The following is a 25,449-nucleotide window of genomic DNA, read 5'->3' as shown; positions in this document are numbered from 1 at the left end:
CTGTTGGTTAGGGTACTATTGAACTTTGAGCGAATAGCGTCTTACTTGAATGAAAGTAAGCAAAACATTCAAAGATAACATTTGTTTGTAACAAACAGAAAATATCGGTGAAATTGGATAGCAGCTAATAATGAAATACAGAACATGCTTTTTGTCCTAAATAAGATTCACCAGCTGAATGAACCTAGATTACAGTTTTGATTTTCACATTGAAACTCAATCCCAGTATCAATCAGTTAAAACGTCAAAGTGTTGCCCATTGAGTCATCACTAAATCCCCACTGTTTTGTTGCTAAATGCTAACGCTATTCCCGCGACGCTAATTAAAAACACTAAAGAGTGATAGAAATAAAGATTTACTGATATTCTAAAGCGCGTCATTCTTAGCTAAAAACATACGCACTTAAATACTAATTCGCACACCCATCTAATGATGAACAAACAAGTATCACAAGTACAAATAATGCTCAAAATTATTAGAAAAATGCTTTCTTCATGACATAATAAGCGGAGTTCACATTATGTACAGGATTGAATGGTGGCTAGTAACCAAATTCCGAGACTCAAAAACATTGCCTTCTACTTTAGACACCATAACATTACCCATTCAGCTACTGAGCTCAGATAGGCACTAGCTTATGCAATGTGGAGTACAATGACAAATCTGAAGTAGGTGGAAATTAGGGTCATGGGTTCCTCTGCTAGCCACCATATAACTCTGCTTATAATGATTGTGACTTAATGGAAATACCAAGAAAATCTGCACAGGATAAATATATATACCAAAAAACACTGATCATTTACAGTCTTAAACATCATATCACAAACAGACATATATCTCCACAAAGCCCCCTTCTGATTATCATCATATGCTCACTAGTGACTGACTTCAAGAGATATCTCCTAGAGTTCTAGTGGGAAGCAGTGACAAGTGGAGTTCAACCACGTCTGTTGTGAGATAAAAACTCACTGAAGACAATTGGTGAACAGTTGCTCAAACTTCGTGGATTGGTTGAAGTTAGACATTAATACCGTTGGATACCGGCCAGCTCAGTGGTCTATCGGTTAAGTGCTCTGGCGCGAGACTGGTGGGTCCTGGGTTCGAATCTCGCGAGGTGGTATCGTTGATGCGCACTGCTGAGGAGTCCCACAGTAGGACGAAACGGCCATCCAGTGCTTCCAGATTTTCCATGGTGGTCTAGCTTTAATTGACTCATGGCTTCAAGTATGAGAATCCACATTCATTCAATAAAAAAATATTCATATTAAATTAACATCATACTGAAAAGAAAATCAGTATTATACAAAATAAATTCTTTCACTAAAAAAATATAACGAATATTATTCTGAGCAATAATGGTCACATGGAATCGAGAAACAGGATTGATCTGGAACAAACCACGCGGAGTCAAAATAATCAATGAAATCTATATTCGCCATACTAATTATTGACATTGAGCTAGAAACTGATCTATTGAAGTCATTAATATAAACAAGGGAAAAATATGAACCTTTAAAATACAACAGGAAACATGTTTTCTCTGTAAACAATATTAAATTATAAACATATGATCTTGGTAAAAACAATAATCATTTTAATCAAAGGGGGGTTTGTGGATATTGTAGTAATTTTAATAGTTGAATTCATAAGTCAATTGAAGCTAGACCACCATGGAAAACCTGGAAGTACTGAACGGCCGTTTCGTCCTATTACGGGACTCCTCGGCAGTGAGCATCCATAATCGGTTGACGTTAGACATTAACACCGTTAGATGCCGGCTCAGTGGTCCAGAGGTTAAGCTCTCGAGCACGGGTCTGACAGGCCCTGGGTTTGAATCTCGCGAGGAGCGACCGTGGACGCGCACTAATGAGGAGTTCCGTACAATGACAGAAACCCAGAGTATTAATCGCAAGACATACCACTGGGGTTATTTTTTTAAAACATGAAATCCAGGTTAAAAACCAACCATATATTAGCCTATTAGACAATAATACTGTAGTGATCGAGAACATTAGTGAAGACAATCGAATGTATTTCAACACAAAATTACAGAATTTCTTGGTAAAATCTGAAAACCGTACAATAAACACTTCATTTGCAAATGTTTCAGATGCCCTGATACGGCCGAGAATGGCGAGAGTCAGTCCCCTCTCCCTCTCGAAGCGCTCTCACACGGCCACGTGTATACAGCCACTGTCAAGGAAGTCCGACTCACTGCCTTCTAGCAGCATTATTGTTGGTTACGAAATTGAGAATGTCCGATTCTTTAACCGGGTTAGTGAACACGGAGGGTTTACCTAGAGGAGTTCATAAACCCTATTTCCAAACCAATGGTGCATATGGGCTGCAGCATTCTGGGGAAAAATATGGCGTATGAACCAATTATTAGTTACCGGCTACCATGAGATTGCATCTCCTCACGTTGCTTCACTGCCTTGTGGATTAGACCTTTAGGTCGAAGTTTCTGGGTGTGGCCTTCCAAGAAAATCACCCTCTTCGTTCTGTGCACTGGGGAAGTTTCACAGCCCACGTACACGCGAATCAAGTGACTTGTGTGACACACATTTATTCCGTTCTCTTTTGTATCAATATTTATGTGTTCAAATAAATAAATGATGATTACAATAATAGTAATAATAATAATAATAATACATCTCAGACTTCATTGCTCCTTTATTACCACACCAATCACTCTCTTTCCTCGTTCTCTTCTCTTCGATCCTCCTAACCTTCTGCTGCCAGGCATTTCACTTTCGATTGGTGATACATAATACTTATATCTGTCGACGTCAGTAGCACAATAGTCCTTAACTATATCTTGTTCAAGTATGTCTGAAGTCAGTCTTGTAATCAATAATTCTTAAGTATTTTAAAGAAATATGTATGCGATCCCGATTCAGAATTAACAAGCTGTAGTCTATCCCAGCATATATATATATATATATAGCACCCTTGGGAGTGAGCATTGGATCCATACAGTAGGATTTGTGCCGATATTCCAAAATGTACATGAAACCCACTTTTATGTCTACGAGGATCCATGTGAGGCTTGATATGCACAAGAAGAAAATAGATCAATAGTTTTTATCCTGGTAAAACCAAGTCAAAATTATGGTATATTCCTGTCGACGATATGCATACACTATGTGCTGACAAGAATGAAGTTGAAATTTTGCATTTTCACCTAATAGGTGAACCATAATGTTGATTAAAGTAAAATCCTTAGGTTCAACTTAATATTAAAATCATAGTCCTCAGTGATTCAGTGTTTACATTAGAAATGGAAATAACTATTTAGTTCTTAATAATTTTCACTACTTCTTTAGCTAATGCTACTCATTCCTTCAAATTACCATCGATATTGACTCATTGTATTAGATATAAGCCTGTCTAATTTATAGAATCATCATAAAACAAACTAAGCTCATTCAACGTAATGATTTGTGATACCGCCCAACGTTTTCAACCCATTTTTATTCTATAGTATATACTACCTTAATTTTTAAGTTTTTCTTAATTGTTTGACTTGGATGAAAGTTTAATACCCCATTTTCTGTCTTATTTTCTAGAATAACTCAGATTACAATAATGATATACTACTGACTCTATGGATTATTTCATTTGAAATATAATTTCAAACTATTTCAGGTTTAAAAAAGATGGATAGCGGCTAGCAGTGGAATCCAGAACGCGCGTTTCGTCCTATTTGGGACTCATCGGCTGGGTGTACCTGCATCTCAGAGTAGAGACTGACTAGATGCAGTCCTAAAACATCAACGGGAAGATTCAAACAAACAATACTAAGTGAATTTAAACTTCACCCCATTGCACAAGCAAGTGGCTATCAGGACTCAGTGGCCGAGTGGATAACGCGACGGCGTTTGAAGCGAACGGTACTGGGTTCGAGTCCCAGAGTGAACATCAACTCTGAGATGCAGTTATATCCAGCTGGCGAGTCCCAAATGGGACGAAACGCGCGTCCTGGATTCCACTGCTAGCCACTAGCCATCTTTGCTTACCATGCTTGTGAATTTAGGCTATATCGAGGCAATACGCACAGTATGCATATATGCCAATTAGAGACTGACCAGTTGCAGTCCTAAAACATCAATGAAAGATTCAAACAAACAATACTAAGTGTATTTTAGGTTTAAATCAGAAATGTTAGTACTCTACAATAGACAACTAAATGAAACGAAATTCAACACGCTATTTGCGTGAAACAAAAGTCAAACTTAATGCATCAAATGAAACTTATTGGAATAAAAATCAATCAGCCATAAAGTGCTTTTCGGGGTATACAGAAATTTGTTAGTATCTAGCTGCCTACATCGTGAAAGAACATTTCTCTTTGAGTTACCTGGAAGAGAAACTAGGTTTGGAATAGTCTTGAAAACTTGAGGGCTTAATTGAAGTGCTGCATAATGTTGGTCACAATTAGCTTTTTCACGAATATTTTCAGATTAGTAAGCTCCTTAGTTTTAAGGCCTTACTGTCAGAGATGGAAATTCATGGGGGAAGATCATATGGACTATCTTTAATATCAACTTCTTCTAACTCCTCACTATGTCGCAGAAAATCCCTATCGTTGTAAATCCTGGTTGTCTTCGGCAAACAGCTTACTTTTGTCATAATCTTGTACAGTGGACAATAGGACTTTGCTCTCGTACTATTAGTTTATGGTTTTTAGTCTTATAGCTCTACAACTAACCTCTTATGGTAGGACCTAAAGATATGAATGTACCAGCAAATATAGGTTGACAAGTTTATCATGACACCCAAACCCCAATCAACATATCAGGGTACTACTACTACAGTCCGGCGATATAAAAATCACAAATGTATTATATCCAGTTTAAACACACACAAAAAACTCACATAAAATGGAAGAAAAACCAAAAAGCTGAATGAAAATATTGATTTGACAGTACAGTACAGTAGTGTTCAAACTGAAGAAAGTTTTTGCCGAATAATCACTGATCAATTACATTCGTTTTGCCATCATAATTATTAAAGTTATATTTACAGGTAGGTATGTAGGTAGGTTTATATATATATATATATATATATATATATATATATATATATACTTAAAGATATGTGTAGTACGGATGATACTCGACTGAACTCGACCACAGATATCAGGAGATGTAATGAGATAACTAGAGTCATTGAACTAATATCCAATATAAAGTATTACATCATTATTTAGCTGTAATTCAAATGAATGAATATTGAAGTTTGTCAAAATATCAGGAATCTTCTTCGGATCATAAATGCTAATGTCACTCTGGATTATGTAACACTGTCAATCATTTATATGAATATATATAAATATGTGTTTCTTCGGCTCTGAATTAGAAAAAGATATGCAATAAAAAGTAATTTGAGCATTAGTTACTATCTTAGAAATATTTAGAATAATCTCTGTTAATAGGTAGTAGCTACAGTAAAACGATGAATTAGCTCCATTGAGGTTATCTTAATTATAGCGAATACAGTGGATAGATTGGATGTAACTAGATGACTTGAGCTTTGCAGATGAACTAGTTCTTCTATCTCAAGTACACTAACGAATGTAGATGAAGACAATAACTGTAGCAGCAGCCTCTGTATCAGTTGGCCTCAATATATAACAAGGAAAACACTAAGATCCTCAATTACAACACAATCACACTTGATGACGAAACTCTGGAAGAGGTGGAAAATTTCACTTACCTGGGTAGCCTTATCAATGAACAAAGAGGATCTGATGCACACATAAAGGTAAGGATTGACAAAGCAAGAACAGTATTTCTACAGTTGAAGAACATATGGAACTCAAAACAACTGTCAACCAATATCAAAGTCACAATCTTCAATACGAACTTCATGACATTTCTACTGCATGGAGCTGAAACAAGGAGAACTACCGCAACTATCATCAAAAAGGCACAAGTATTGATAAACGATTGTCTACGTGAGATGCTGAATGTCCATTAGCCGGATATCATCAGCAACATCCCACTATGGGAAAGAACAAACCAGCTTCCAACTAAAGAAATTAAGAAAAGACGCCGGAATTCGATAGGATATACATTATGGAAATCACCAAACTGGATCATGAGGCAAGCTCTAGCTTGGAATCCTGTGAAGTTCGTACGGTTATTGAAGAGTTTTTAAAAGTCACGATAAAATTAGGAATATGTACTTGGCCATCGTGATTACAAGAATATGTTGAGTATTAATACTTTACAAGTATTTGAATAAGTTCAGTAATAAGGTTACCGCTTATTTACCATAAGTACAGTAAATAGGATAAGTACATCAACTCTTCATTTGTTTGAAATCAGTTTTAGCATTTTAACTTGTAGGAAGAGATGTGCGAAATGAGCAAGATGGCATACAGATATTCTGAATGAATTCTTGTAACTGACTATATGATGAAAATATCCAGGAAAGGTACCCTAATTCTGTAAGATATGAGATTTGATCCATTTACAATCACTTAAATCATTGACATTCAAGATTTTCAACGTTTATTTTGAAACTGCAGTTATTGTTACCGGAGGTTTGTAGAGAATTTGATTATTATAATCCACTTTTTATTGGTTTATATCTTCCTATTGATAATTAAGACTACAGTTGATCAGTCACTTATTGGCGGTTTTGTATCCTGTAAGGGATTGCCTCGATATTGCTCAAGGTCATAGTCATTGTAAGATGAGATGGATAGTGGCTAGCAGTGGAACCCAAGATTCAAACATCATCAAATTTCTGACTCGCCAGGTAGATGTACTTGCATTCTAAAGCTGATGTGGCTATACCATTCTTGGAGAAAGCGGATTAAAATTCAGCCGTCAGCATATTCCAATACTTATTGACTAGTGATAGTGTAAATTCATTCCACCAGAAAAACAAATATCCCAAGCCTTTACATTTTCAAGAGCACTTTCTCTAAAATAACCCAGTAAAATGTTTAGATTTTGATTTAAGAGTTGAGTTTTTTCTTATTTATTCAATAGTCTCTTACTTATTAAAGTGAGAATTCATTCCGAAAATTTAAACTCTCGATTCATCTTCAAAGCAATCTTTAGAAACTTATAAGCAAAGATGGATAGTGGCTAGTAGTGGAATCCAGGACTCACGTTTCGTCCTGTTCGGGACTCGTCAGCTAGGTGTACCTGCATCTCAGAGTCTATGTTCACTCTGGGACTTGAACCCAGTACCGTTCGCTTCAAACGCCATCGGGTTATCCAATTAACTACTAAGTCCTGATTGCACTGCTAGCCATTATCCATCTTTGCTTATGATACTTGTGAATTAAGGCTACATCGAGGCGATACGCACAGTATGCACATATGGCCAATAAGAGACTAGTCAATCGCAGTCCTAAACGTCAATGGGAAGATTCAACCAAACAATACCAAGTGAATTTGATATTTAGAAACGTTCAGTTTGGTATGTTTCAAACTAAGAATAACGTTTATTTTTTTTGTTTTTAGTTATAAGTTACTTACGAGTAGCTAACAAAGGTTTACATTTTATCATATTATTGAATACAATGGATAAGTAAAAACATGTAAAATACTATGTAGATATATCTCATAAACAAACAGTTTGACCAAAAGGTAATGGTTACCAATAAAATAACACAAGATGATTGTCACGAAATCTTGCTATGACCATTTGAAAAGGATTGAAGATGTTTATTTACTAAAAGACTACTTACTCACGCCTGTTACTCCCAAAGGAGCATAGGCCACCGATCAGCATTCTCCAACCCAATCTGTCCTGGGCCTCCCTTTCTAGTTCTATCCAGTTGTTGTTCATTCTTCTCATGTCTGTCTCCGTTTCTCGAAGTAATGTGTTCTTTGGTATTCCTCTTCTCCTTTGACCTTCAGGATTCCATGTGAGGGCTTGTCTTGTGACGCAATTGGGCGATTTCCTCAAGGTGTGCCCAATCCACTTCCAGCGCTTCTTCCTGATTTCTTCCTCCACTGAAATCTGATTTGTTCTCTCCTACAGTAGGTTGTTGCTGATAGTGTCTGACTAACGGATCCAAAGTATCTTGCGTAGACAACTGTTAATAGACATTTGTATCTTCTGGATGATGGCTTTCGTAGTCCTCCACGTCTCCGCCCCATACAGTAGAACTGTCTTGATATTTGCATTGAAAATTCTGATCTTGGTGTTGTTTGATAATTGTTCTGAGTTCCAGATGTTCTTCAATTGTAAATGTGCTTCTCTTGATTTGTCGATCCATTATTTCACATCTGCATCAGATCCACGGTGTTCAACTCAAAGACTAGACAAACATGAAATTTAATAGTTGAGTTCATAAACCAATATAAGGTAGACCACCATGGAAAACCTGAAAGCATTAGACAGCCGCTTCGTTCTAGTGTGAGGTTCCTCAACAGTGCGCTTCAATCGACTCATGAACTCATCCATTAAATTACTATAATATCTACAAAACCCCTTTCTGAATTGTTGATCATCATTCAGTGATCAGTCACGTATAACCAGTGATTAATTACATTGACTCCTTGTTGTTTCTTATCAGAATTTGACAACAGACGACTTTAACTTATACTTGCAATTTTTAATTAATTCAAAGATGTTGATTATTGGTAGATAGTCTTTGGTTATACAATGGAACTGGCTTCCAATCCTCTTGCTTAGTGATAACACTTCTTTATAAGATATACTTTCATAAAAATCATAAAATAGTTACACATAATAAAAACAATAGTTAATAACATACCAAATAAATTACCACAATCTTGTATGACAGTTATGATTACGTACAGCATTTATATAAGAATAAGTTTGCTTAGAACGATTTTGTAACTCAAATGAACGATAATTGAACATGCCTGAGTCGGTCATAATCGAATTATTTGATTTCTTTTGTATTGTAGATCTAAAATTAAATAGATTATTGTTATTCCTAATTGAAACATACTCTATATGACAACAAAATAGTATATGAAATCTGATCCTTGTTACGAATTCCATGAAGAAAAAAATGATCTTGTAAGAACACAGTAAAAGGATGAGCTTAAAATAGTTGAAAGTATGAATCATTTGAAGCTAGACCACCAAGGGGAACCTGGAAGCATTGGACGGCCGTTTCGTCCTATTGTAGGACTTCTCAGCAGTGCGCATCCACGACCTTGCCTCATGAGATTCGAACCCAGGACCTACCGGTCTCGCTCCAGAGCACTTAACCGACAGACCACTGAGCCAGCATCCGATGGTGTTTATTTCTAACTTCAACCAATCCAAGCTTAAAATAACCTAGATGAATATTCACTAGTTGCTAGTCAATTAGAAAAAAGCTTTATAAAAATAAGTAGCTTGTAAACAACAAAAAGGGAGTAAAAAGAATTTATCAGGAGGGGTTTTGTGGATATTATAGTAATTTTATTAGTTGAGATCATGAATCAATTGAAGCTAGACCATCATGGAAAACCTGAAAGCACTGAACGGCCGTTTCGTCCTATTATGGGACTCCTCAGCAGTGCCCATCCACGATCTCGCCTCGCGAGATTCGAACCCAGGATCTATCAGTTTCGTGCGCGAGCGCTTGACCACTAGACCACCAGAATGTACATAGATATTAGAGTCTCCTATATGTTATTCCATCTGCAAATTTAGAAAACAATGACATAGCATGTTGTTAAAATGGATATAGTGTATCTGTTTTCTAAAACTTTTACGAGAATTCAAACGGATTTTCGGAAATCCGTACATTACTACTGCTTAATGTTAAGAATATATGTTTAGGATGAGAGCTTAAAAGTTATGTATTTAGGGTGTTTAAAGTAAGAAGTAAAGTTTAAGATTAGGAATTTAGTGATTCTGTATTGGTCTAGGACTAAAGGCTCAAGGTCAGGGTATGGGTCATAATTAGAGTACAAGGTTAAAATTTGGGGATAGGGTTGACTTTTATGTTCTATACAATCTACTTTTATGAATTATATGATACGTTTAATGCTATCACTTTCGTTGTATGATGGAAAAAAATACCATCGGATGCCGCCTCGGTGGTCTGGCGCGAGACTGGTAGGTCCTGGGTTCAAATCTCGCGAAGCGAGGACGTGGATGCGCACTGCTGAGCATTCCCACAGTAGGACGAGAGGGCCGTTCAATGCTTCCAGGTTTTCTTTCGTGGTCTAGCTTCAATTGACTCATGCTTTCAACTTCTTTACTGTTTTAGACATTTCGAATACTATACAAACGTATTTCTATAAAATCAAAATTATTCACTTTTGAATTCAGCACAAAAAGCTTTCACAACGTTTTTTCTTAATCCTGTTTACTTCGAAAAATAGAATCACTTTATGATTGTCAGATAGTACTATATCATCGTATCTTGACAATATTAGCTTTACAAATAATTTTCAGTACATGTGAGTAGCTATCGAGATTAACGTATTGACTATTTGAAATGAAAGGCAGTGAGATTTGAATCCCAGAATGAACGTCAACTTTGGAATGCAAGTGCATTCAGCTGATGAGTCATAAGTGTGACGAAACATGCGTTGTTTGATTCCACCGATAATATAACAGTTGTAAACTACCGATTTCTCATAATTCAATGCAATAACTTGTCTTTTTGAAGTATATATACTGGTGAAGCGTCAATCTTAATGATCGGTAATCAGAATTTAAAAATGTTTTACAGCATTATTTCATTTAAAATACTAGTTGATATGTAGTTTCAATTCCTGATCATAGATTCATACTGTTTTATGCTATGAACATACAAAACTTTGCATTCTTATTATTAGACTTTATATATTGATTCCAGTAAACTTTTTCTTTAAAAAAAGTGAATTTTTAAACATGAATTAGTATACTACACTTAGTCTCCGCTTGCGTTCTAAACATAAGCCGTGACCAATGAAGTCCGATCGGTATCCTTTAGAGGCTGGTATTTTTCTCAGACAATAGATGAATGGTTACGCAGTCACGGATCGGTGGAAGCCGGGCATTAACACCGTTGGATGCCAGCTCAGTGATCTAGAGGTTAAGTGTTCGCACGCAAAACTGATGGTCCTGAATTCGAATCCTTCATGATGGATTGTGGACGTACTACTGAGGAGTCCAATACTAGGATAAAACTGCCGTTCAGTGCTTTCAGGTTTTCAATGATAGTCTAGCTTACACCGACTCATGAATTCAACTATTAAGATATATAAATAATATTTTCAATAGTCAACTGGTAAACATTATTCTACATGTGATTTTGATCATACACAATTAAAACGTACACTTGCTTCACCCACTAATGTAAAGGTACACTAATGATTTCCCACATGATATACTATTTCACAATGAAATTTCTTCCTTATTATTGCTCATATGCTTAGAATATACTTATACATAAAACCATTTTAGATATTTTGTTGTTAAGATAGAAATGGTAATTTTTAAAATATTCATATGTTTGATAAGTAGTGAACTCCTGGTAGAGATTGAAAATCTGTATTAGTTGAAGATTTTATGCTCTATCAACAATAACCTACGAGGTGTAAAAGAGAAGATAAAGATTAACAATATCTGATTCTGAACTATAGCAGTCAGTGAGTTCATGAACTGATTCCCCTTCTTGATTTGTTACACTTGTACTTTCTTTAAATATGCTCATACGCTAGCAAGCATCATTCGTCCAGGTATGCATATTCTAACAACATCAATCGATAAAGATTCACCAACTCACCAATTAGTTTTTCATCTTTACCCAGTATCATGTATCTGATCTAAGTATTGTTCGTTCGGTAGTCACAACATACACAAGCAATAGTCTTTAAAAACATGCTCCTAATATTCTCGATTAAGCCTCAAACTGTTGGGAAGGAGACAGTCTAGCCGGTAATGAATGTACATTTTATGGAAAACGTTCATCAGAATTCAGGAGAATATCACATAATTGATAACTTAATTCATCAAAATTCAATCGAATGTTAAAGTGAATGATTACCGCATGAATTAACCTTTAAATTTTACTTATAGTTACATTTTATCAGTTTCGAACTTTTACCAAGCTCTGATCTATGATCTCCCATCAATTACTTCAATCCAATGATAATTACTGCTAAATCTCAGTTGTTCATGTTAATATATTGTGAAAGTTAGTCTAGCTTGTTAATTCATTGAAACAAGCATCAAGGTTAAATTCATAAGTTGATCTAAGCAAGACAACTATTAAAAACCCGGAATTACTGAATGACCGTTTCGTCCTAGCATGGGACTCCTCAGAAGCACCTATCCATAATGATAATCTAGTTTAGATCGGCTCGTAAATACAATCTCCACAAATACCTATACTAATAAGTATCAAAGTGTTTATGAACGACCTTTGAGTAACGCTAAAATGACCCTGAAAATGTCCATCTAATCAGTAGGGTTTAATGAAGGTTATAAATTAGTACGAGGAACTAGGATTAGGGTTTACAATTAAACATTGAGGTTAGAAATTATATTCAGTGTTTTCATTGCGAACTGACATAAACTATAATGTTGAAGTGGTATCTAGCCAAGTGAGTGGATTAATCTCGCACCATAATCTAAGACCTGCTATCTTAAATCTGATTGGTTCGTCCTTAAGTTATAATCTCACCATTTGCATATTTCTTTGTACTATTATGATCACTATCATGTCTGAATAAACGTGTACTGTTGATCACAAATGACAGTCTACGCACATATCTCTCTCTAGTTAACGTGTTAACCGCCTTAATATCGTTCAATGAATCATTCTCTTTCCCATGTATATATGTATTCCAATCAGACTATTAACCTTTGTTTTACCTTTCTGTGCCCTTATGCGATTTAACTATAAATTTCCCTCTGCATCTACTCGCGCACACATATACGCCTCTGTGCTTCAAATCCTCTTGATGTACTTATAGCTTTGTTCTCCGTACTATCCGCTAGTAGATTGTAGTCACCACTTCTGATTTACGTTCTGAAATTAAACACCGTTAAGGATTTATATAATAACTGTTATCAATGTGATTGATTAATGAAGTAAAGTCACTACTAGATGAATACTTTTGTTTTCTCAGTTGAAATCGTAAGTCAATTGACGCTAAAACACCATGGAAAACCTGGAAGCACTGAACAGCCGTTTCATCTTATTGTGGAACTCCTCAGCAGTGCGCATCCATGATCCCACCTTGCGAGATTCGAACCCAGGACCTATCAGTCTCGCGCAAGAGCACTTAACCAATAGACCACTGAGCCGGCCGGCATCCGATGGTGTTAATTTTTAACTTCAACCAATCCATGAAGTTTGAGCAACCGTTCACTTTTGTTTTCAACATGAGATATTATTATTCAATATACAATTTCTAAATTTATACTTACCTATTAACATTATCAAGTAGTCCATATTTCTTTTCTTCATTATGATCTTGTTTTAACTTAATATTTTCAAGATCTATTTTAGATGTATTACATATGTTTGTATATGGATTAGTAGTATAAGGCTTTATATGCATAGGTAACTGATTACCATGTTGATTATTTAATGTTTTATAATGAATATATCCAGATGGATTAGGTTGGTAACCTAGGCTTATTTGTTCACTAGTTACTGTGTTGTCATAGTGATTATTATTATGATTATGATTAGTATTCACCAATAGATTCATCCTTCTCTTATTGATTAAATCATTAGTATGCCAAATTTGAATGGGTGATATTTCAGATGGAGTAGTAGAAGGTTGTTTGATCATGCCTAATGAATGACAGAAGATTTTATCAAAAAATCCTGAATAAATTACAAAATTATTTGGTGAATAAATTGGATTTTTTAAATGATAATGTTTTTGTAAAAATTGAATCATTTTCTTAGAAGGTAAATCAATTGCCAAATAAGAAGGATGAATATTTTCAATCTGAAAAGAGAACAATTTTTGAAAATAGAGAAGGGAAATGTGAAAAATAAACGTCCCCATAGGGTAATATGAAGATTTTTTTTAGTAGTTTGAATTCAGGAGTCAGTTGAAGCTAGACCACTATGAAAAACCTGGAAGTACTGGGTGGCCGTTTCGTCCTACTGTGGGACTCCTCAACAGTGAGCATACACGATCCCGCCGCGTCTGTTATGAGATAGTAACTCACCGAAGATAATGGTGGACGGTTGCTAAATTCCATGGATTGGTTGAAGTTAGACATTAACACCGTTGAATGCCGGCTCAATGGTTCTAGAGGTTGAATGCTCGCGTGCGAGATTGATAGGTCCTGCGTTCGAATTTCACAAGGCGGGATCGTGGATGCTCACTGATGAGGAGTCCCACAATAGGACGAAAAGGCCATTTAGTGCTTTCAGGTTCTCCATGGTAATATAATAACAAATCATAGGTTTTTTTTCAAAATACTATGACTCAATATAGTGTAATAGTGAATTGTTCTTGATATAATCTTTCATTTAACATAAACAGCACCATGATATATCTCACGACTGAAATCACATTACTTACATCTAATGATTTTGTCACCTTTTATCACTCTTCGAAATCAGTCGTACAGCAGAGGCTATTGCTATCCACTTGTTCAAACTTAACCTCCACGTACACAAGACATTATGTCCTGTTTTTCATTATTCCATGATCTTAAACTTCCTTGTCACTTTTTACAATCTGTAATTTCTTTAAATTATTATTCCTACTTCTTTCTAATTATCTTCACAACTAATAATTAGCCATTATTATAATTTTAACTATTTTTCTTTTTGTATTGTTTGTTTGAATCTTCCTAATGATGTTTAGGACTGCAACTGGTCAGTCTCATATTGGCATATGTGCATGCTTTGTGGATTGCCCCGATATTCCCTTAAGTCACAACTTGAGTCCTAAACATTGATGGGAAGATACAATCAAACAATACCAAATGCGTTTAAACTTTACCCCACTGCAAAACCTAGTGTCTATTAGGACTCAGTAGCTAGGTGGATAACGCGACGGCGTCTGAAGCAGACTTTATTTGTGTTCGAGTCACGGGGTGGACACAAACTCTGTACTTCAGGTATATTCAACTAACGAGTCCCAAACAGGACGAAGCGCGAGTACTGTGTTCCACTACTAGCTACCATACTTCTTTGCTTTTAACTAGTCTGTTCTTAGTATCTATCAAGTGGAACAATTATCTTCATCTCAGCACTTTTCACTAGCCGATCATTACATAACTCCCTTTACATATCTGAGTTTCAGACACATTTCATAACAAGACATTACTTCAAGGCTTTTAAAATATTCAACACCACTCTATTCTACTAAAAAAAAACCATTTTAGCAATTAGGATTAACGATAAATTCGATTGTATAGCTTAAGTACATAAAGTCAGTTTTTGTTGTTGTCTGCTGGTACTTCAGTGTATAAAGTGTACTCTTTCAGCAACATTTTATATATGACATTTGAATACCACACTTACACAATGAGGTTAGTTTATGTGCTATATACGAAATTAAACGTAGGATAATATATATCATCATCGGGATCATCGAAGTAAGATGCTCCACCACAAACTACAAATAAAAGTAACATCGATAATGATCATCTGCCGCTCGATTACAGACCACAATAACCTTTTACCGAACATTACAGACATAGAGGCTAAATTCTGAAATTGTGAGGTAAATATGAATTTTAAGAGGATGATTTTGTTGAAGTTACATTCCATGAGCTAGATGTTTCCATTATAGATCATCAGATGAAAGTGGTCAAATAACTTTTTATTTTGAAATTGGTCATTGATATTAGTTTATCTTTAATATAACTTAGTTTGTTCATTTGAAGTGTTCAGATAATGACATAAAAGTAAGTACCTGTTAGAAATGTTCACCTCAAATCAGATTACATTAAAAAGATCAATAAATCAATAAGTTTCAAACCCAACTAAATCATTTTACTTGAATTTTTTTCGCTTTACGAGACTTCCTGTGTATAAGAAAGATCATTAACACCGTTGGATGCCGGCCAGCTCAGTGGTCTATCGGTAAAGTGCTCTGGTGCGAGACTGGTAGGTCATGGGTTCGAATCTCTCGAGTTCGGGTTCGTGGATGCGCGATTCTGAGGAGTCCAATAATAGGATGAAACGGCCGTCAAGTGTTTCCAGGTTTTCTATGGTGGTCTAGCTTCAATTGACTCATGATTTCGACTATGATCATTAATAAGGTAATCTAATCAAGTGCACTCATTATTTAGTTCATGCTTAGTATATTCAATAAATCATGTTTACAAGCAAAATAATATCCAATCCTTTCAGTATGATCAGTAACTTTTTCATGTCTTAAAGTGTAGTCTCAGCATATGATTAGCAATAACTTGTCTCAGGTACAATACATTTAACATAACCTATGAATATTAAGATAAACTATAACATATTTAGAATTATGTAACATATTATTCTAGAGGTTGAAATCAAAGATAACCCCACACCCACTAATTAGCCTGTTAACATTGTTAGTATTAGGTGTGGTCTGCAATTCCATGTTATTCACGACATTTATTTATGAAGTAACAAAATTTAATTTACATTACCTGAGTATCTATGACCCTAATTAGTTTGCTACTAAGGATATTTAAAATCATGTTTACAAAGATAATTTTAGAAAACTTGTAAACACGTCTATCACATACATATGGATAAACAAACATTTCATTAGATAGATCATAATTTGTATACATTGAAAAGGTTTAATCTGTACACAATGCGACATTCTTAGATTTTATAGTCTCTCATAAGTATCATGATCATCATGTTTCAATAACTTGAAAAGGTTTATAAAGCAAAGACAAGTTATAGTGTTTATCTTTATAGAAGGTGATTACATTTGAAAAACAGAATAGATCATTATGTGTCAGACGAAGTTTACATATACAGTCAAAGCTAACTATATAGTAAGCTTAAAAATAAGAGCCAAAGTTGACAATAGGCGAGGCGAAACACTGAATACATAACTAAACAACGACAGAGTTATTTCATGAAGTACAGTCATCTGACAGGAAAGTTGTGTTTGCTGACAGAAGTGAAATATCCATTTTTAGGATCTAGCTAAGGAGAAAAGGTATGTATATTTCTCCTGGTTTATACGATTAAAAACTCCTCAAAAATCCACAAGTATGTAATCTCCAAATATTTGAGAAACTTTAGTTACAGCTTTACAGGACACGATCGTTGCTGCTACCTTGACGTGGTGGTTGGGCTTGCCTATCGTGATGAAGCAATCGAGCTATGCTGCCTGGAACAATCGTTCTTCGAGGTCCTACCATGCCAGACAGGTTGAAGAGCGGTGAGACTAAAAGCAGCAAACCCAAGGTCCGAAGGCGAAGTCGTACTGCTGACTGTACAGAAGTGTGAAGGCAGTAAGGTGTTTCCTTCAGACAACCAGCATGACAGCGATGCTGCCTTCCCACAAGGAGGGGTGGGGTTAGAAAAGGTCGACCCTAAAAATGCACACCTCGCCTTATCCCACGGATATCCGTCTCCGGCGGTAAGGTCCTTTGAAGAACGGAGCTAACACAAAAACTACCCACAATAAGGTCGTGTGTGACCGACCTCAAGCAGTTGTTCCTTGGGCACTGCGGTCACGCTCTCAGGTCATTAAGACCACTTCTAACCCAATTTCCTTTTCAGGTACCTCTAGAAGAATCCTTCCACGGTGTGGGCAACCGGGAAGTGATAACTGCCCTCATACCTCTAACAACACTCAAGACCACTGTATTCATAATCAATCTCCCTCTTCAATTCCTACTATTCCTTCTACCTTGACTTTCAACACTAAACTTCCTCTCTCGGTTTCCTCCTCAAGTGTCACCATGGCCAACGATTCTAGTGCGCGAAACGCTGTCCCAGGTCTACTAAAACCTCGCTCCAAACTACACATTGGAGCCTTCAACGTACGTACCCTATGCCGAATCGGTCAACAGGCCTCCTTAGCTAAAACCCTAGAGTCTCGTACCATTGATGTATGCTGTGTCTCCGAAACACGCATACAGGATCCCAGTGTGATCATTCACTTGACCTCACCTCGCCAAAATGGACAGCCAACGAAATACACCCTCCGTGTATCTGGCGACCCGTTGGCTAGTTCTCGCGGACTTGCAGGTGTAGGCATAGCACTAAGTACAAGGGCAGAACAGGCACTACTAGAATGGATCCCCGTTAACAGTCGCCTGTGTGCTGTCCGGCTAAATGGCTCCATAAGAACTCGGAAGGATAGGGACACACGTCGTTGCCTTTTCGTCGTTTCTGCCTACGCTCCCACTGACTGCAGTCCGGATGAAGTGAAAGATGACTTTTACAGAAAACTCTCTGAGCTTCTTCAGAAAGCTAAGCGCTCAGACATGGTAGTCGTAGCGGGTGACTTTAATGCCCAGGTAGGCAGCTTAAATCAAACAGAAAGACATTTAGGTGGGTGTTTTAGTATTCCGGCTCAACGAACCGATAATGGTGATCGTCTGTTGCAACTATGCTCAGACAATCGTTTATTTTTAGCAAGCACTAATTTTAAACATAAGGGGAGACATCGTCTAACATGGCGACCACCTGCACCAAACCAACGATGGACTCAAATAGACCATATTGTCATCAGTCATCGTTGGAGAGGCTCAATAGAAGATTGTCGCTCGTATTGGAATACTTGTTTAGACTCTGATCACGCTTTAATACGAGCGCGCATTTGTCTGCGCCTCAATGGACGCAGGAAACGTACACTAAGAAGACCCATTAGAATTGAACTGGAGGACGAGAAAGCCAAATGCGAATTCCAGAAACAACTAAGTTCACATCTAGGCAGTTCTGTAAACGAGACTGACCCAGATGCTGCTTGGAAAGACATACGAACAGCTGTGGAAACAGCAGTAACATCTATTAGTCATTTAAACCATAGGGCTCCAAAAAACCAATGGATTTCTTCTAAGTCTATTTCACTGATGGATTCGCGTAAACTCATCCCATCAGGCTCTGAACATGACGAAGAGCGTAAACAAATTAGATCTAGGTTAACTAAAAGTCTAAGGAACGATCGTGAGCAGTGGTGGGCAACGAAAGCAAAAGAGATGGAAAAGGCAGCGGCTGTAGGCAACACCAGGCAACTATTCAGACTAATAAAAGAAACCGGAATTAAGAAGTCAAGTGTAAGTGAGAAAATCTCCGAAAAAGACGGAACCCTTATCTGCTCTCAACCCAAACGTTTAGAACGATGGGCGGAACACTTTAAGGAGCAGTTTAGCTGGCCTTCAGCTACTGCACAATTACCCACTATTCCTAGAAAACCTGAATGGAATATCGAAGTAGGCCCCCCGACCCTACTTGAAGTTCAAAAGGCTACAGGTAATCTGAAACGAGGAAGAGCAGCTGGTCCTGATGGATTGGCCCCAGAGGTCTTTAAATATGGTGGTCCAATTTTAGCGATTAGTTGACTAATATTCTGGCTAAAATCTGGGAGACGGATGTAATCCCATCCGACTGGTCACAATCACTGATTGTCCCAATATATAAAAAGGGGTCAAAATCATCCTGCGATAACCATAGAGGGATTAGTCTGACTAACATAGCATCTAAAATACTAGCCTCAATAATTATCAGGCGCCTAACTAAGACTCGTGAACTGCAAACACGAGAAAATCAGGCTGGCTTCAGACCTGGTCGTGGCTGTATCGACCACATATTCACCATTCGTCAAGTTTTAGAGCACAGACATGCTTATCGGCGTCCGACAATGATAGTTTTTCTTGACTTGAAAGCAGCATTTGACTCTGTAGACCGAGAGGTTCTGTGGCAGTGTCTGTCATTGAAAGGTGTACCTGAGAAGTACATAAACCTTGTGAAGGCTCTTTACTCGAACACTACCAGTCGAGTGAGAGCTTATGGCGAACTGTCATATGATTTTACAACCTCAAGTGGTGTCCGTCAAGGCTGTCCACTATCCCCGTTTTTGTTTAACTTCATTATAGACCTGTTGCTGGAAATAACACTCTCTTCAACTGAATTTACAGGAATTGATCTCCTACCGGGGGGACCACTAAGCGACTTAGAATACGCAGATGACATAGTCCTGTCTGGTGAAGACGCTGGCAAAATGCAGAGTCTTCTGTTGGAACTCAGTAATAATGCCAGGATGTTTGGGATGCGTTTCTCCCCATCCAAATGTAAATTGTTACTCCAGGACTGGCCTGCGTCAACACCCGAACTAAGGATAGGGAGTGAAATAGTCGAACGCGTCGACAACTCCACTTATCTTGGAAGTCTGATCAGCTCTAATAGGTTGGTGTCTGACGAAATCTCAGCACGGATTCAAAAAGCTCGTTTGGCTTTTGCCAACTTACGTCACCTATGGCGTAGACGAGATATCCGTCTATCAATTAAGGGACGAGTATACTGCGCATCAGTTCGTTCTGTTCTACTTTACGGCTGTGAAACATGGCCATTAAGAGTAGAAGATACTCGTAGGTTACTAGTATTTGACCACAGATGCCTTAGAAATATTGCTCGCATCTGCTGGGATAACCGGGTAAGTAATAGTGAGGTTAGATGCAGGGTATTAGGGAACGATGGTAAATCAGTTGATGAGGTGATGAATCTTCATCGACTGAGATGGTTGGGCCATGTGTTACGTATGCCTGAACACCGATTACCACGACGCGCTATGATGACTAGTATTGGGGACGGTTGGAAGAGAGTTAGGAGCGGCCAAACCAAAACATGGCATCAGTGTTTGAAGTCACTAACTTCTAGCCTGAGCCATGTTGGCAGATGCAGACTACCTGGTTGGGGTCCGCGTGACTATCGTAACCAATGGTTGAAGACTCTAGGTGACATGGCTCAGAATCGATCACAATGGCGTAGGTGTATACACTCTTTATCTTCCCTTAAACCTTGAGACTAAAATTGCTTCATATCTCTCTTCCTTCCTATACTATATCCTTATATACAACCTATAATTTATATACTACTACCAACACTAAATTAACTACTATGAATCCGGTGTTCATCTTGTTGTGCTAACGAGGTATGGCAACTTGGACCGATGCATATATGTGCCTGGTCCTACGTTGTAACTGACTGACTGACTTACAGGACACTTTAAAGGACAAATAAGGAAGAGATAGGTACATCGTTTCAAACATGTTGGAGAATCAAGGTAAAAAAAAATACTTCATTCTTCTCAGCAGTCCTCAGAGTGTGTAAGACTGACAATCCCATTACACACGTAAAAATATACTAAAGACCTGTGTAATCAAATTAAATGGTAAACATGTACTGATGTGACGCTGTACATCAGCTTATTAATTAGAACCAAAGACTGACTGTGACAACAAGAGATGTTGTAGGGTGTAAGACAAGCTTTAATAATCACAAAGCAAAGGATGCTCACTTAACTAAATTTTAGCCCTAGTCTTTGGATCTTCCCTGATAGACGAAGAACTATGATAAAAACGAGGAAGTTGTCAGGGGGGGAGAGTTTTCAAATACTATAACATTTCGTTATTGCAGAATCACAAGTAATCAACACATTATCTCCATCATCATTCATTTCTGGTAAGGTGACTCCTAACTACAAGTACAAAGTATCCAAAATTCTAGACCATAGAGCATAGATTTATAAATAATACGAGTGGATAATGGCAATTTGTAGCAGTGAAACCCTCAATGTTTCTGAGTTCTCTGAGCTATATTATTCACTTTCAGGGCTTACGTTTTCATTCTGGACAACATCACCAGTAGTTACTTCATAATTAGGTGATTTTCGTGATTATGCCACAAGTGTTAAATCAGTTCGTTTCAATCTCCTTATCTGAGACTGACTGATCTTGTAGGATTTGTTTTTAATTGTCTTTGTGCTCGAAATGACTGATTTCTTTAGTCGATTTCGTAAATCAGCACAACCACATTTCTCCATTGTATTCAACTCAGAGATAACAACTAAGGAACATTAATTCGTTATCAAATAAGTAGTGAATTTCATAAACTATGATAAATACTACGTCACATAAAGTAGACGCCCCTATTTCTTTACAAATACACAAACAAAAAGCTATCAATGAAACAATATACGTTAACAATCATACCAAAAGCATACAGAAAACTATGAACACAAGCTACCATTGTAAAATGTCACACTTCGGGTTTCAGTAAGCTATAATATAATCAGGGAAGTTCTGGAAACAAAACAATCAGATTAGTCATCAACTAACAGATCCACGAAGAGACTCAGTCTATTAATCACTACAAAAGATGTGACCAATAGCACAATCAAAGGTTGAACAAACAAGACAGTTACATAAAATATATGAAAAAGTGAGGAAAACGTAACCTACGAGAACAAGGAAACACAAAAAGAGCAACCAAAACAAATTTACTAAACCGTTTTAGAATAACTAGTAAGACTGCTTCTATATAACGTAAGCGCTGGTGATGTAATATAAAGTGTAAGGGAATGCCCTGAAATTAAACCATATATTTCAATAACACTAAAAGCACTCATCTGAGGTCTAAATCCTTTTCAGCACTACAAAAGCCCAACTAGATGGCTACCCTGAGGATCAATCTATTCTAATTTTACCAGCTCTAATCCTGCATATTAGGATAAAAATTCATGATAATTCATATTAGACATTATATTTATCTTGATGTCAGCAATTTTACCAAATGAACCGACCTATCTACGCCATACATATAAACTGGAAATCGCCAGTTCTTCGGTTCCAATACACAGATGTATAACCACGAGAAAATCTCACAAGCAAGCTGTTAAAAACACTATTGTTATTAGGCAAGAATACATATATGAATAGGTAGCTCATAGTAGATTGAAATGGACATAAATGTGTTGATTTATCACAGGGTCACAAATCTCTATGAAGTAAAAACTGGGTAAGAATGGAGAACCCCTTGGTTAAAAGTTTATCTTCCAAGCCGTTTGACCATTTCTCTACGTTGATGAAGAGAACTTTGAGCTCAGTACGAAGAACTACTACATAAAAAGATGGAAATTTTAACGAGATCATAAGTGATAATTAGTACAAATAACATGATTGCGCAGAAACAAAGTAACGCCATAAACTGAATGCGACGACACACCTTTAGGTTACTTACCTTAAGCATAAAGTCAAATAACTTTTTCCCACAACCTTTTCTTTGATGTGCTTCATGCACGTAGAAATCCAAAACACATAAAGGTAAACATTCGACACAAACTCCTCTTCTGTCATGCACAAAAAGACGTTTTCTACCTGTTTTTAAGAAACCTAAAATTCTTAACGAAAGTTAATGATAAAGTTCATGCACTTTTTTGAAGCAATGTCAGATAGTAAAAAAATTGTCTGGTTCGAATCCCTGAACTTCTTGTAGGACGTCACAGGTCCAGGTAACATTTGAGCCTTTAAAAATGAACTATATGTGCGTTTACCTTTGCCGAGCGTTCACCCAATAAATCCAAAATACTGGCTACATTTCTGAATGAGTCAACTTCCATTACATTCCTTGAAAATCTCAATAATATGACAATGTAAGCAATAAATACAACTGATTTCGCTCATCTGATTCCCTGGTTCTTTTTCCATAAATAACCACGATTTCTTGTTTCAAAACCTTTTCTAGGTCAGACTCAAACTCCATTACGTTGTCATGATTTCGTATTGCTCTAAGCGTCCCATGCAAGGTCGCATGTATGAGAAGTACACTTTAACAAAGCGATGTCATGAGCTTCAATAAGGTGAATAGTTTCCTTTTCTACCTTCTTGTAGCTGGGATACAGTTCTGGGTATTCGGTAATGTATAATGAGTGGCAGTATAGACACTCCGTTGCATTAATTCTAGTCAGTGTGTTGGCTATTTATGGATTTGTACATCTTGTAGTTGAGTGAGTGCGTCTGTCTTAGGGAAGTAAGGTTTACGGATACCAGCAATTACCACATTAGTGAGCAAGAGGTTAGTTGGTTGTAATGTGAAAATAACTAAGTAATGATCCAAGTACTGAGAGATGATTGTTTCAAGGATGAGTGTGGTGTTTATATGAACCAACGATTTCTTCTATGGATGACTGTTTTGATTTTGAATTCCAAACACAGTATACTCATTCATGCTCATCTAATACTTCTTGTTTAATTGCGATATTGCTGGGATTACTAGTTAATACTATAATTCAAATACTCTTAAATATCACAATGAGTTAATTGATTAGTAATGAGTAAGAAGATAGATTCGAAAAAATAAGAGAGAAAACAGAGATGGCAATAAGAGAGATAGGAACTAGTTACTAGTATGCGATGACGGTAACCGTGGTAAACTACAAGACATGCATCAGACGTAGCTAGTCTGCTCTGAAAGCCAACCAATGGATGGGTTATGGTCACTTCTGCTGAGAGATATTCCAAATGTGAGAAACCCTTAATAAGAAGTGAGAGCTTATCTGGTTGCCTCCCCTTTGATCTTCAGTCTTCTGAGGGTTGTCTTAAGGAGCGAAGTGGTGATGTTCTCGTAAAATACTCGTGTTAAAGCGGCTTGGAGTATTTAGAATGTTTTACGCCACTAATGGATCACTTCTTATTCTCCTGCAGCTCAGATTTAACCATAAGACATCCAAATCATGCTGACAGTCTATAAATAGCCGAAATGGAATACCAAAAAGGGCGAGTCGTAGGGAAAAGCAAACATAAAGGGTTGATAAACTATGGTTTTTTGTAGTGAAAGAAACTTGGGTATATTAGATTGGTATGTAATGCGTAACTAATCACTGAGCACACTGTTACTCATAGGCTGCAGATATACTTAAGAACAGTAATGAGTGAACAGATAACCGTAAAAAGTTTCAAATCAACGGACCGAAGGCTAAAATAAATAACCCGAATGGTTTTATGTTAAGTTTCTAAAGTATAAGACAAACAATGCACCTCAATACTCGAAAATATCTGTCTTATCTTTAAGTGGGTTGCTCACACTTTATTCTTACCATAAAAATCTAGTTTTGTTTGCAGTAGGATGCCTTAGTAAAAAAACAAACATGGGGTTACAACCATGAGTCAGAACAGTGACAGTCAAAGAGATACATATTTTTTAATAATTGATTATTTGTTTCACTCTAACTACATGTTACGTCCAACTATGAGTTTTTGCCCGTTCCAACTATTGAAGTACTGGCCGTCGATATTCGCAAATCACGGACCCAAGTAGGCGAGAGAACCAAAACTCCAAATTAGATACCAAGTTTATTCGCAATTCACAAATAATCCACCAAAGTCGTTCTAACAACAATAATTATAACAATTACAAAACAAACCTTCAATTTTGTAGGTTCCCGGAGAAAAAACTCCCAAATACCAAACCAATGACAAAAGAAACCAAAATGTCCGAAAAGAATGATATAAACAAACAAGTCCAAAGGTTGAGTAAGACAAACACATCCAAAAACACAGTAAAATTGATGTACAGTAAAAAGGTTTTAATCGGC

General features: G+C 36.9%; 1 protein-coding gene across 1 annotated transcript; it reads right to left on the bottom strand.

Moving 5' to 3' along the window:
- Positions 1–4,829: 4,829 nt before the first annotated feature.
- Smp_166660 (hypothetical protein) lies at positions 4,830–23,354 on the bottom strand. The gene is made up of 4 exons (XM_018798745.1): positions 23,097–23,354; positions 13,361–13,893; positions 8,748–8,906; positions 4,830–5,353 (listed from the first exon to the last, which is right to left on the bottom strand). The coding sequence occupies exons 1-3, from the start codon at positions 23,103–23,105 to the stop codon at positions 8,756–8,758; spliced, it is 693 nt and encodes a 230-aa protein (XP_018653656.1). The 5' UTR covers positions 23,106–23,354; the 3' UTR covers positions 4,830–5,353; positions 8,748–8,755.
- Positions 23,355–25,449: the final 2,095 nt, after the last annotated feature.

Source organism: Schistosoma mansoni, chromosome 7 (genome assembly GCF_000237925.1).
Source record: "Schistosoma mansoni strain Puerto Rico chromosome 7, complete genome".
Lineage (NCBI taxonomy): Eukaryota > Metazoa > Platyhelminthes > Trematoda > Strigeidida > Schistosomatidae > Schistosoma > Schistosoma mansoni.
The sequence above is the reverse complement of the archived record's forward strand: the minus strand, read 5'-3'. Positions and strand labels throughout refer to the sequence as shown.

Bases quoted from the DNA above. Each gene is read 5' to 3' on its own strand.
- Smp_166660 (XM_018798745.1), bottom strand. The intron at 8,907-13,360 runs GTAAGTATAAAT...ATTTAATTTTAG, and splicing joins CTACTTGATAATGTTAATAG to ATCTACAATACAAAAGAAAT.